At 32.9% G+C, this 13,103-nt stretch overlaps 2 protein-coding genes across 2 annotated transcripts; one reads left to right on the top strand and one right to left on the bottom strand.

Moving 5' to 3' along the window:
• The first annotated feature begins 2,207 nt into the window (after positions 1-2,207).
• On the top strand, positions 2,208-4,935 carry LOC131956648 (golgin subfamily B member 1-like). Its single transcript, XM_059321562.1, has 2 exons — positions 2,208-4,043; positions 4,366-4,935. The coding sequence occupies exons 1-2, from the start codon at positions 2,210-2,212 to the stop codon at positions 4,698-4,700; spliced, it is 2,169 nt and encodes a 722-aa protein (XP_059177545.1). The 5' UTR covers positions 2,208-2,209; the 3' UTR covers positions 4,701-4,935.
• A 3,159-nt stretch (positions 4,936-8,094) lies between these two features.
• LOC131934650 (uncharacterized) lies at positions 8,095-12,771 on the bottom strand. The gene is made up of 7 exons (XM_059290761.1): positions 12,453-12,771; positions 11,793-11,829; positions 11,440-11,599; positions 10,905-11,063; positions 9,801-9,944; positions 8,980-9,138; positions 8,095-8,301 (listed from the first exon to the last, which is right to left on the bottom strand). Exons 1-7 carry the CDS (start codon positions 12,769-12,771, stop codon positions 8,095-8,097), a joined length of 1,185 nt encoding a protein of 394 aa, XP_059146744.1.
• Between the last annotated feature and the right edge of the window lie 332 nt (positions 12,772-13,103).

Here is a 13,103-nt window from a genome sequence, read left to right as displayed (position 1 = left end):
AGAATAATAGTTTGGCTTGAATTTGATTATAATATAATTTAAAACAACATACTAAAAATCAAATGTGCGACGTTACCGAGTGGTGCAGTGGTAGTGCTAACATGAACAGTATGAGACGCATATACAGAAATACTTTGTTGTGACCCAATCTACCTAATTACTTTATACCAGTTTTGACCTACACATTTCTAACTTCAATAAAGACTGCAAATATAAAACTATAATAGGTCTTAGTAATACGCTTGTAACTAATTGAATTTAAAAATAATATTTACCATCTCTTGATTGATGAATGTTAAAATACCAGTTGAAACATACACATTACTAAAGAATCTTACTAATTATAATCTTACCTCACTAAACTTGATTACTTTCTAAAAAGACATAGACGCGAATAAAGTTGCTTCTTTAGTTTCGGTTTGAAAAACACGTAAGTTTAACTGAACTGTTTCTAGGAATGACCTATTTACATTACATCATGACGTCAAGTTATGTTGTACAAAAAAAAAACCACTGTCACACTAAATCGTAATTAAATTTTTTAAACGTTTTACAATAAAAAATCGTTAAATTTTTTTTTAATCTATATATTTACTTTAAAATCGCTGTTACGAAAAATATTATGTTCACTTTTTTATGTTTTAGTAAACACTTTAAGTTTCAGTTTCTGTGGGAATGTGTACTTCTAAGAAACGATGGTCATGCACTGTGTTAGATCAGACTGTATTGAGCTTAGCTGTTTAGGAAGGTAGGTGGCTGTTTCTTACACTATAACATTTCTTACATAAGTGTATACCAGTAACGTTTAATACTTGACATTTTTTAACTTCATGAAATAATAAATAAGTTGACATTGTTGTAATACTATTAACCAAAAGGATCAATATTTTATCCTCGATTGTAAACGCGATTTACAAATATCCTTCAATGCTTGAATTTATTTTTATGTATGCATTTGTGTCTAGATATTTAAGGGGATATGCGCGTTTTCTTTTCTATTTTTACAATTTAAGACCTAAAGCCTTTTGAATACTTTTATCGTGTTTTGCACATGAAAGTAAGTATTATATAGCAAAAAAAAAGGACTGAAAACAATTTTGGTTGTCATGGAAACCCAAAAAACCTCCGCGATTTTGAATTTTTCAGTACTTCTGAAAATGCTAAGGCTTTTTTTTTATGTAGGCCTATGCACCTATAACAATCAAATTTAAACTGCTTATATTTCAGTGTATATTAAAACTTTTGTAACGACAACTTTTTGAAATAGATACTAGTAAAAATTTTCCCAAATAATTTTTTTCTATAAAAGCCATCACAATTACCTCGTGACGAAAGTTGTATTTTGGCATAAAGAACAATTACTGAAAATATGGTGGCTATTGTTTAGGAAAAAAAATGTAGTAGGCTTTTCGTTGTTAAAAATCTGCAAACTGAGAAAAACAGCCAAAAGTAACGAAAGGTGGGTCAGGAAAATACCAAATTTGTGTAAGCTGCAAAGCGGATTGTAAGCTTTGGGTGTTTCCGAGATGATAGAAATTAAGATTAAGAAGTTTTCCATTAGTACCTACAGTTCTTCTGTTGTTCTATATGTTGTGCTGTATGTATAGCTTCGTATCCTTGTACAAGTTTGTCTTTTCATTAAGTGATTCAATCATTGAACGTGTATTGAACACTTCATGTAGAAACACACCGATTACACTGCCTAAAGCCTCCACAATCGATCATTCACCATGTATTTAACAGGGCATGTAGTAATACACACATTACACAAAAGCCTCGACAATCGATGAATTACCGTGTACAAACAGATAACACACCTGTAACACCGCCGACCTTCAAGACAACCCCGATAAAGAAAGAGCATTTGAAACCTTTTGCACGCAACATTTATTTTGTGTGATAGTTTAAGCTTATGTTTCTGTCAAAGACATACTTTGTTTGATAGTTTAAGCTTATGTTTGTTTCTGTCAAAGACATACTTTCTAGTATATTAATTTGTTTTTCTTAAAGGTAAACGTTTTTGTCTCCCCTCATAGAAAATTCAGTTTTGCAGACTCCAACAATTATCTAGTGCTTTAAATGTCTTTATTTACGTACTCCATTGTTAACCATAATAGCATCACACATATTATCCGTCTTAATTTCACTGTTTTATTTTAGACCCAGGAAGTAAATAAAAAACCTGATAAATAAGGAAATATCTGCAGTCATGGTGAAAATAAAGAAAATTTCAGCCGTAGGACTTGCTATATTTGCCTGTCTTACAACATGGTACGGTGGTGTTTTGATATATGTTGCCACAGCTGTTTTGGCTGCTGGATTAGGATACTATATAAGTGTCAAGAAAGTTTCTGGACAAGTAGGAGCTGAGGGAACTTCAACTTCTGGTATCAGAGATGTTGATGAAGTCGATCTGGCGAGACCGGAAAGCTGTAGTGACAACAAAATTAAATTCTCACATGAAGCTTCCTCAACAATCAGAGAAGGTAATGACGTGACGTCAACAGACCAGACACGTGGCGGTCATGTGAGCAGCTCCCCAGACAAGGACGACTCTCTCATCAGACCTTCACCAGAAGGCCTGGAGACCATGGTAAGAAGAGCTTCAGATTCCAGCATGCCTGACGACACGAGTGGCATCCATTCTGATGTTTCCTCCAACGGCGGCGATGACGTGTCCTTAGAAAATGACGGTGAAGAATCTGTCCCAAATCCACAAACACAACCTGTAATCAACAGGCAAGAAATCGATCTTTTGCTTATCGGGAAAACAGGACATGGCAAAAGCGCAACTGGAAACTCAATCGCTCGGAGAAAAGCTTTCAATACGTCGTCTGGGGCGTCCTCGGATACATACGATGTCCAGGAGCTGTGGACAGACATAGAAGACTTTACAGTGCACGTTGTCGACGGACCAGGAGTAGGAGAAACTAGACTAGATGATGTTGAAGCCACAGAAAAGGCTTGTTCAGATATGGCTAAAGCTATGACCAAATGTCCAAACGGGTTCCATGCATTGTTGTTGGTTTTGAAATTCGGAGGTCGTTTTACTAAAGAAGAACAAGAGTCAATCGTATTGCTGAAAAAGATTTTCGGTGAAAATATTGTACGCGATTACTGCATTATCGTCATGACGCATGGAGATAGTTTTGACCTGAATCAAGAAGATCTGAAGGTGGAAAGTTTTTCTGAATGGTTAAGTCAGCAGCCTGGTGCGCTTAAACACCTGTTGATTGAGTGCAGCTACAGGTGTATTTTGTTCAGGAACAGAACGAGGGAGGAGAAAGAAAAACGGGACCAGGTGATAGATCTACTGCAGATGGTCAGAAAGTTGAAACACCGAGATGTCCGGTACACGAACTCTCTGTTTGACGAGTTCAAGAAAGACAGAGATAGACTCATCGTTGAAGCTAAAGCCCCGCAAATTAAAGTTGAAATTATGAAAGAAACAAACTTAATTATCGAAGCAATGGGGCGTTTGAAAATATCCGATGAAAGTATGGACGAAATTGATCCTGAAATTTCATCAATTGATGAAAAAATTGAAAAAATGATTGATGTAATTAAAACTGAAGATCAAGAGACAGGGGCGCTGAATTACTTAACTGAAGAGATCACCAAACTCAAATCAAATCTTACAGAGATAAAAGAATTTAAACAAAGGAAGAGGGATGATTTGATGAAAAGAAAACTGCTTGATCAAGAACACCAGATCAAGATGGAAGAAATGAAAAGAAAACAAGCAGAGGAGGCAAATATGTACTTAGAAAAACTACGAAACGCCAGTGAAGAAGAGAAAAGTGTTATTTTGCAAAAAATGCAAGACAATGAAATCGCCGCTAAGGAACGAGAGGAACGAATCATCAAAGAATTTAACGAGAAAATGCAGAAATCTAAGGAAGAGGACGACAGGAGATGGCAAGAAAATATAAAAACACTTCAGAAAACACACGATAAACAGATGGTCACATTACAACAACACTACACAGACATGGCGAGGATGAACGAGACGGCCATGCAGGAACAGATCAGGGAACTGACGGGTAAGTCTTGGATGTCTTTTGTACAACAGAGCAATAGGGCTGGTAAGTAGGTCACCAACCAGTTCTACGGCTCAATAAAACCTGCATGAGCCATAGAACTGTTTGGTGACCTACTTACCAGCCGTATTAAGTAATGTTTAAAATGAATGAGTATTTTAAACAGAGACAATTAATATAAGGAAATGTCAATGTGTTTATAACTAATTATATTGCTGCACACACATTTTTTTTCCTTTCCGCTTTTCATTCTTAAATCTTATAATTAACATTTCCAATTTTATATAGATCTACTTTCTCAAACTACATATTTTTTTTATTCTAGAAAAACTGGAAGAAATCCAAGAGAATGCCCGGCCACCTAAGAAAGATCCCAACAAGATCGACATCAAATGTGTGGACCAGCAACACAAGTGTATCAATGTGGAGCTTGACAAGTACGATCAGATGGTGCTCCTGATGCGAGCCTACTGCGACAAGTACGGCTACCAGATGAATACCCTCAAGTTCATGTATGACGGGAATCGTGTCTTGGAGGATGACACGCCTAGCAAGCTCGGCCTGGAGGACGGGGACGCCATCGATGTGTTTTCTATGCAAGTAGGGGGCATAACCCGAAAAATAAGAACAAATCAGATGTCATACATTCCTTTGATATAAATGTTAGTGTTATAATTACCATCATTTACACGAAAGATCAAAACCAACTTTGCAGATCTCAATGACTTTACAAACATGAAAACATATTATTGAGTCTATATGAAAAATGCGATGAATCAAATATTCTAAACAGTAAAATTTGTAAAACTAAATGCCAAACATTAACGATGTCTCTCCGTGGATGTTTTATTATATCAGCGAATTGCACTATGGAATATATTTAGTAATCTTTAGAGTCCCCATGTTTTTTTTTTTTTTATTTTTTTTTTTATTTTTTTTTTATTTTTTAAAATTTTTTTTTATTTATTTTTATTTTTTTAAATTTATTTTTTATTAATTTAATAATAAAAAAAAATTTAAAAAAAAATAAATATAAAAATAAAAAAATAAAAAATAAAATTTTTTAGAGTCCCCATGTTTTACAATTTTGATTTGTGATTAGAAATATAATTAAAAGTATTGATTCATTTGTGTAAATTGACCTTCCCTTACACTTTTTGTAATTGTTTTGTTTTTCTTACTGATACTAACATATTTTCGAATAATTATTTTCTAAGAGCAAAATTACTTTTTTTTTATGAAAAAAAGGGCATCTTTATAAGGCTCTTACTAAGTATCTTGCTAGTATTAGTGATTATTCTTAAAAATCATGAGCAAACTTTAATAAGTAAATGTAGCTTAACAAATTCGAAGATTTGTGTTGTGTCTTGATAATACAAAGTTATTTATCTTACTTTTAGTTTTACTACAATCTTAACAATAGAAATGCAATTTTATCTGCCCACTAAAATGTGCTTTGCTCATTTATTTATGTTATTGCTCATTGATTTTATAGCTCATATTTTAGCAGATATTTTAATATTTTTATTGGGGTACTGAGTAAACGTAGTATATAGTAGGCTACAACAGCAGACAATTTACTGAATTTTTTTTTCTGTGAGAATAGAATGGATAGCTATTAAGCCATGTAAAATAAAAAATTTTTTAGAAAACGTTTGACTTCATAATGAAGTACTCAAAGTCCAATTGTTTCTTTTCTTTTGATGTTTAAATGGTGATAATTTTCATTAGATGATTTATCTTGTTAAATAATATTGCAATGTTGCATAAAACTCTTTCTTAATTTGAAATGATGAGTAAAAAATTGCACGTAGTTTATGTTTAATTTGAGTAACGTTTTTACCGTTCTGATAATCCTTTTTTTTTTATTGACAGTATGTATTAAATAAATGTTGAGTTGTTCTTATGTACTTTTGCATTGAATATAAGAGATCTCATATTTTCATTTGACATTTCCACTGCTTAAAATCTTTACAGAAAGTAAAACTTATGAATAGATAGCTCAAATTAATATATTCACACATGTATATTATAATTACTAAATCAATTATTTTTAAATTATTCATAAATAGTAATCAAATGTGATTTCAAAATCATACGCAACAACAAATGAATGTTCAATCACAACTAAATTACAGATACATTTCATGTTAACCAACTGCCATTATCAATAAACCTGGAGGCCACTGTACTCAAATGTTTTTATTTTGCAATATAAATTAAATTTTTACCAGAGTATGATACAATCTCTGGCTGCTTTGAATGTGTTTTTCGTTTTTAACCTCTTGCCGAAAATAAAAAGCAAAGTAAAATATGACTAACATTTTTTTTCTTCTGTGATATGTTAAAAATGTATTGGTCTAGAAAGACAGACGCAATAAAATATTACTAATATAAAGGCATTTTTTAAATTAACTTTTTAATTTGAAACAAAGCTGTGTAAAATAACGCTATAAAAATTATTTAACACTTACACAAATTTTCCATGACCATAGCGGGTTTCATGCAATTTTATAAAAACTTTTTGATTAAAAAAAACTGTAGGTGTTTTCTAATTATAACTATGTACATGTAAAATAACAACGACTAGAAAATTAAAGCTAGATTAGCTCCCCTCTGCCTTGACTTGCATCTGTATCTGCATATATAACATAAATTATGAGTTAAATGTCAGTTACTTTGTTGAATTTTATCAGTATCATAAAAATAATTCAAACAATATAACATATATTTTTAAACATTGCTAATATAATAATATTGAACTGATCTTAATTTCACTGTTCATAAATGTCTTCATGTTGATGGGAGTAGAGGTCGGAGAATTCCTTTCAACACGTTGTAGTTATTTAGTATTTGCATTACATATTTTGTCAATAGTAATAGAAATCAATCATTTGACGAAATTCAGTCTCAGCTTAATTGATATTTCAGAATATAATCTTCATTTTTATGAAAGTTTTCAATTGTTAGAAAGAGGCGAGGCTAATGATACCGAAGTTTAACTATGTTGAAGAGTTGGTTTTCTGTAGTATCATTAAAAAACATGAAGCCATTTAACGCTGACCCGCAAATTACAATATATTTGAGACTAGTCAGCTTTACAAGCAAACAAACGTGTGTGAAATAATATTAAGAGAAATTGTCCCCTCATTACGGAGGCGTCCATAAATGGCGCCACACTAGTAGCAGGAGGGGGGTCCATAATTTTGTGAGGGTGTTTGATGAGGGGTGAGGGGGTTCAGATGGTGTGGCGTCATACGTTTGCATTATAAAAAAAGCAATGTTAGAAAAAAGTGTTTTAGCCGTTATTTCGCGTTTTAGAAAACGGTTTTAATAAATTGTAAAAGGAATTGATTAAAATACTGTATGTTGACAGAGTTTAAACCAGATTTTGGGAAAAAAATATCTGTTTTAAGAAAATTTCAACTGCAATTTTGAGGGGGGGGGGGGGCGTTGTTAGCTGAAGTGTAACGTCATTTTAGGGGTGGAGGGTCTAGATTTTTGTAACGAAGTGTGTCGGAGGGGAGGTGGGGAGGTACAATCGTCAAAAAAGCGTGTCGTCATTTATGGATGACCCCTAACCTGTGTCATCCATGTCGCGACGTTGGGTAAATTGACGTCACTGTCTCGCAGTACAGAGAGCAGACAGGGGAACCAACCCTCGTATTTTACAAGTTGATGCAGGAGTGATCTTGCTCCTTCAGTGTCCCCTTTGGTTTTTGTTATTTTGGTGACTAGATCCTGAACAGAAATTTAAGAAACAACGATTTGCTTATATATATATATATATATATATATATATATATATATATATATATATATATATATATATATATATATTACGTATATATTTAAGTATCCATACCTATGTAACTTTCCTTTATTTTTACCTACTGACAACACCATTAGAAAATGAAATTGTTATATTTTAAAAACAAAGACTAAAACCAAGTTCGTATGTTCAGTGAGATATGTATGTAGTTTTTATTTTTAGAAATATGTTAAATTTATTAACCAGATTTTTTAAAAAGAAATTCCCATAGTTTTTGCATTATTAGAGATGCATTTTGTAAAACCCAACAGATGGTACAACAATACTCACAATGTCTTTCTGTGTCAGGACATTCTTGTTGTGCTTGTGTATACAATTGACAAAAACTGAAGGCTTGACGAAAGCCAGAAACATGATCTCCATCTTAGCTAAAAGTTTTTTGTTGTAGAGGTCTGAGGTGGGTTTCACTTTAATAGGATCATACATAACCTAATAATGTATTTAGAAAATGCATGCAAAAATTATTTCAAGGTTAATAACGTATTAATGCATATTGTTTAATTAAATAAGTTTTTATTATTCGTCATTGACATTTAATTCTACATGATAAAGTATTTTTTGTGCTATAAGGATTCACTGTTAACATCTTAGTAATGTATCGGAATACTATTTTATACAACATTGTGAAGCCGCCCCGATGATTGATTTAAATATTTCAACACGCTATATGTAGTAGAAACATTTTTGTTTCGGTTTATCTTTTAGACCCATTATTTTTTAACTGTATTGTTTTTTTTCATTTCCAAAAAATGTATATTTGCATTATGGAAAGATGAAGTAATGTTCACCTTTTACTTTCAACTCAGCATGTGTAGATATAGTGAGGTCAGCACCATGCCCACTCAGATTTTTTTTTTCCATTGCGTACGCTAGGTACTCATTAGAGTTGGATGGACTCACAGACGTTCTATTGATTCAAGACAGGGACCCAAACTCAAGGCTTTCATGTTAACAATCATACAATCTACTATCCGACCAAGCCGTTCTATATATTTACGTTACAGTCGTCTAAAATCATAGATTATTTTAATTTATACTTTGTTTTAAAACATAATGATATGATAATTGAAAGTACCCCACACATATACCTGCACCTTGTGCACATACCTGGTTAATCCACGTAGCCACGTGATGTAGCCCCACCCTCCCATCCTGCAACACAGACAGCAGGCACTGGTACCATCCGTCGTGTAGCAGCAGACGGTCTAACAGGAACTTAGCACCTTCCTTGTCACCTGAAGATACGGTAGCTTCCCTTATCTCCTTCTGTAAAGTAAGTTGTAATACTCTGTACACTAGGGTTACATTTATTATTGTAATAGCAGAAATAACAAACTACAGTTCACTACGTGAACCAGTGTATGTGTTAAATCAGTCCAGTAATACCATTATAACAGAAGCTTGTATAAAAAACATATTCGATTACTGATAGTTAACTAAATATAAATATGTCTAGCTAATATATGCCTATTTCATAACCATTTCCCTAACCCAAACTCTTACCCAATTCTTACTAAAGTCTTGATCCTAATTTTCTGAGCGTAAACAAAATTTGAAATTACAATACTACAAACAACTTAAGACAACTTTTTCGGAAGTCTATTCTTGGGCATTAGTAATACCAATACTTGAGTGAACCACTGGTTCTGTAAGTTATAGCAAATTTTGTAAAATTTGGTGTAAATGTTTTGTAAAATTTGTTTAAAATTTACTCTACATTTTCTACGCTTGTTGCTGTAAAAACAATTACATTAAATTTAATATTTTATATCACTTTCAATCTTTCAAAAACAAAGAGTTTAATGAATGGTTCTATTTAATATAGAAGGTAATGAAAGTTTACAAATGAATGAACAATTACCACATCTTTATCTGTTAGCACGCTGGTGGTATACTGATTAAAATTTACAAATTTATGAAATAATTACCAAGTCTTTATCTGTCAACACGCTTGTGCTGTACTGATGAAAATACTCCAGAACGTTTAGCGGCTTGACAAAAGCTTCAATAATGGGAGCTAACTTATTGACAGTCTCAGTTTTGTAGTCTCTTTTAACAGGCTCATACAGAAGCTAAAACCAGTTGTAAACACAATCATTATGATTATATGCGTAGCATCTGATGTGATGCAATTAAAATATGAAGATTTTATTTATTACAAGAATATGAAACAAATTTAAAATTTACAGAATACATTAATTCAAAGGAAAATTTCTTCTTAACTTTTTGAACCCGCAGTACTCGGTTAGAGTTATAAATCTCCAAGCCCGATAAAGCAATACTTTACTCCTAAACCCAGATCGGCAGTGCGTACTTCTTCTTCTTCGTTCTTTATTAATAGTGTTGGAAAGGATCGAGCCTTATCTGCAAGAGTGTTTCAACTCGAGACTTTTTTTTTCGACTTTAACAACCATGAGCTTTGCCGACTCGACCACGCCTACAACACAATTAAGGATACGTGTCAGCTGATTATGCGCCATTGAGGTTATTGCCTTCGATTTCAGCCTGCTTTTCTTTTTGGATTTGCTTCCACAGCCTTTATCCAACCAAGAACAAACTACAAGGCAGCAGTTGTTTCATTTGGAATTGTCTCTCCTAGAAGAGTGGCTGTCCCCAGCTAACGAGCCTCATCTGCCCGAGGAGACCGTCGATAAAATTTCGTTAATGAAAAAGTACGTAAAATGTACTGTTAGACTCGTCGTAAGTCTCTGTCAAGACTCCGCCCATGAACCTAAATTTTTTTTTTATAATTTACAATTTTCAAAACATACGGCAATTGAAGAAGGGTTCACCTGTTTACTCTCCCTAACATGAGTTCGGTACCCATGAAAGCTGGGATGTTCTACTGATTTAAACTCGGATTCGAACTCAATACTTTCGGTTACCAGTCTAGCGCTCTACCTCTAAGAGACGGCGTTTCATATACTTAGTACAATTCATTAAGCTGTAAAATATTTTACAATTATTATGTATCCATATTTCCCCCAAAGACTATCCATAGTTTCACCTTCGTCAATAAGCTAGGGAAATACCTGCCTTATCCATTCAGCAACATTGTTCAGTTGGACATGTTCGTCTCTTAACACAGAGAGTAGACAGTCCGTCCATCCATCGTACAAACTTAACCTCTCCAGCAGACAGATAGACCCATCTCTATCTCCTCTGTCTTTTGTTATATGTGTGATGTACGCCTGCAAGTTGACACGATGTACTCAAGATGTTATTCGTATGTATTTCTTAATTTAAAACATAAACCTTGAATATTATTTCAAGATGTTGAATATTCAAAAGTATTTCTTAGTTTAAAACATAAAACTTGAATATTATTTAATGAGCTACTTTTAAAAAAAGTATTTAAATAAAAGTTAACATAATATTTTATTTCCAATCAAACAACTTAAAGAAAACAATAAAAGTAAATATCGTTACATAAAGAATAATAAGCAACACTATGATTTAAACATACAACATCTAGTTAAAAACTTTGAAATTGTAAGTAAACTTAAATAGTGAATTGAGAACAATTAGGAAAAAAATATTGGTACAATGCAACACACATTTTCTTACCATATCATCCCCAGTCAGAACATTTGAGTTGTATGTATGAAAATGCGGAAGAACCTGGTTTGGTTTTATAAATGCTAAAAAGATGTCTCTTAATTTCCCCGCGAATTTTGAATTTTTTGTCTGGGTTCGTGGTTTTGATTCACGTATCTGCATATTTGTCCTGTGGTTTATAAAAAAAAGAAACAAAAGAATATTAATAAAATAAATGAAAATTTGGACACAACAATGTATCGACAATTATCTTTTTACAAGTAAGTCAAATATAAGTATTTTGTATACAACCTTCAGACTTTGCTGACCAAATTTCGATATATCCACTTAAGGAACATTTAAAAAACAAAGAAATAACTTACATTTGTGAACTGATTGAGGCTTCGCAATCAAAATCTACTGTTGAAAATAATTAAAAAGTAATCAACAAAATTGCTTTTAATATATTATGTAAAGTAATTGTTTAAAGTAAATAGGCCCACATAAAATCTTAGAACATGTATCTTTTTGTTTTTGTAATATGTAAAAAAAGTTAAAACATAAGTTAATTTGCAAACGATGTACTTAAATATAAATGTGTTAACTGTTTTAAATTAATCAAAGTATAAATAACGTAAAGTGCTATGCAAACTAATATTCTAATCAACACTAATAGGATGAGGACAATGATTTATTTACAGTTGTGTGACATAGATTAATTGTTAAACCACGAGCATACAGAACATACAGTTTGAATACGCTTCAACTAATTGAGGTCACGTCGTTATGTCTTAACCTACAATCTTACAAATACAGCTTTTTGACGATACCACTGTTATGTGGACTACATGTTAAAGACATTAACAAATTTACCACTTCCATGTGGTCTTCTTGTTATAGACAACAAGAAAATTAACCCTTTACTACAGTTTATTACAAACATCAAGAAATTTACCACTGCCATGTGGTCTAGTATCACAAATATCAAGAACGTTAACTCTGTTTGGCGGTCAACTGTTTTGTGTTACAGACATAAAACTTACCGTCTTCCAGGCTTGTAGAACGTGAGCAGCCCTGTCCCTTCAGTCTGTCCACCACGTGTGAGTACTTATCTTGAAGTGACTCTATAAAACGTGAGTACGCCTCTCCAGGTCCAGCGTTGAGTAACTTCTGCACCAGAGCTTTCGCTCGATCTGTTTTGTTAGGCGCCGACTCAACTTCCGCCATGTCTTCAGCGCTTATCACGTCTTCCTCAAACAGCACATCTGTGATATCCTTAGCCTCTAACTCATGCAGTAAAAACCTGAAGTTCTTCTGTATTTTCCTTTCATCATCTAGCTTCAGTCTCCCTTTTTTAGGCATTCTTGTTCATACATAAATTTAAAAAAAAAGAATGGCTTTAAACATAATAAAGTTCCATAATCGTTGTTTTTTATTACAATAAGTAGGCATGGTAACTTTTCTTATTTAAATTATTTAAAGGTCTTACCTATGATAGCAACATCTGTTTCATACATAGAAATATCCGTTACGTTCCATTCTGTATGTGAAGTTTTCAAGTCAGCTAAGTTTTAAGTAATGCTTACGACACCTATTGTTTCGTTTTCCTAGAAAGTCGATATTTTTCGGTAAATGTTACGTGAATGACACAACCCTACCTGGAGAAAGCCAGTTCCAGGTATATTCCAATGATC

This window comes from Physella acuta, unplaced genomic scaffold (assembly GCF_028476545.2).
Source record: "Physella acuta isolate Inbredline_101_S28 unplaced genomic scaffold, ASM2847654v3 ptg000004l, whole genome shotgun sequence".
Classification (NCBI taxonomy): Eukaryota; Metazoa; Mollusca; class Gastropoda; family Physidae; genus Physella; species Physella acuta.
Note: the sequence above shows the minus strand (reverse complement) of the source record. Positions and strands in the feature narration are given on the sequence as shown.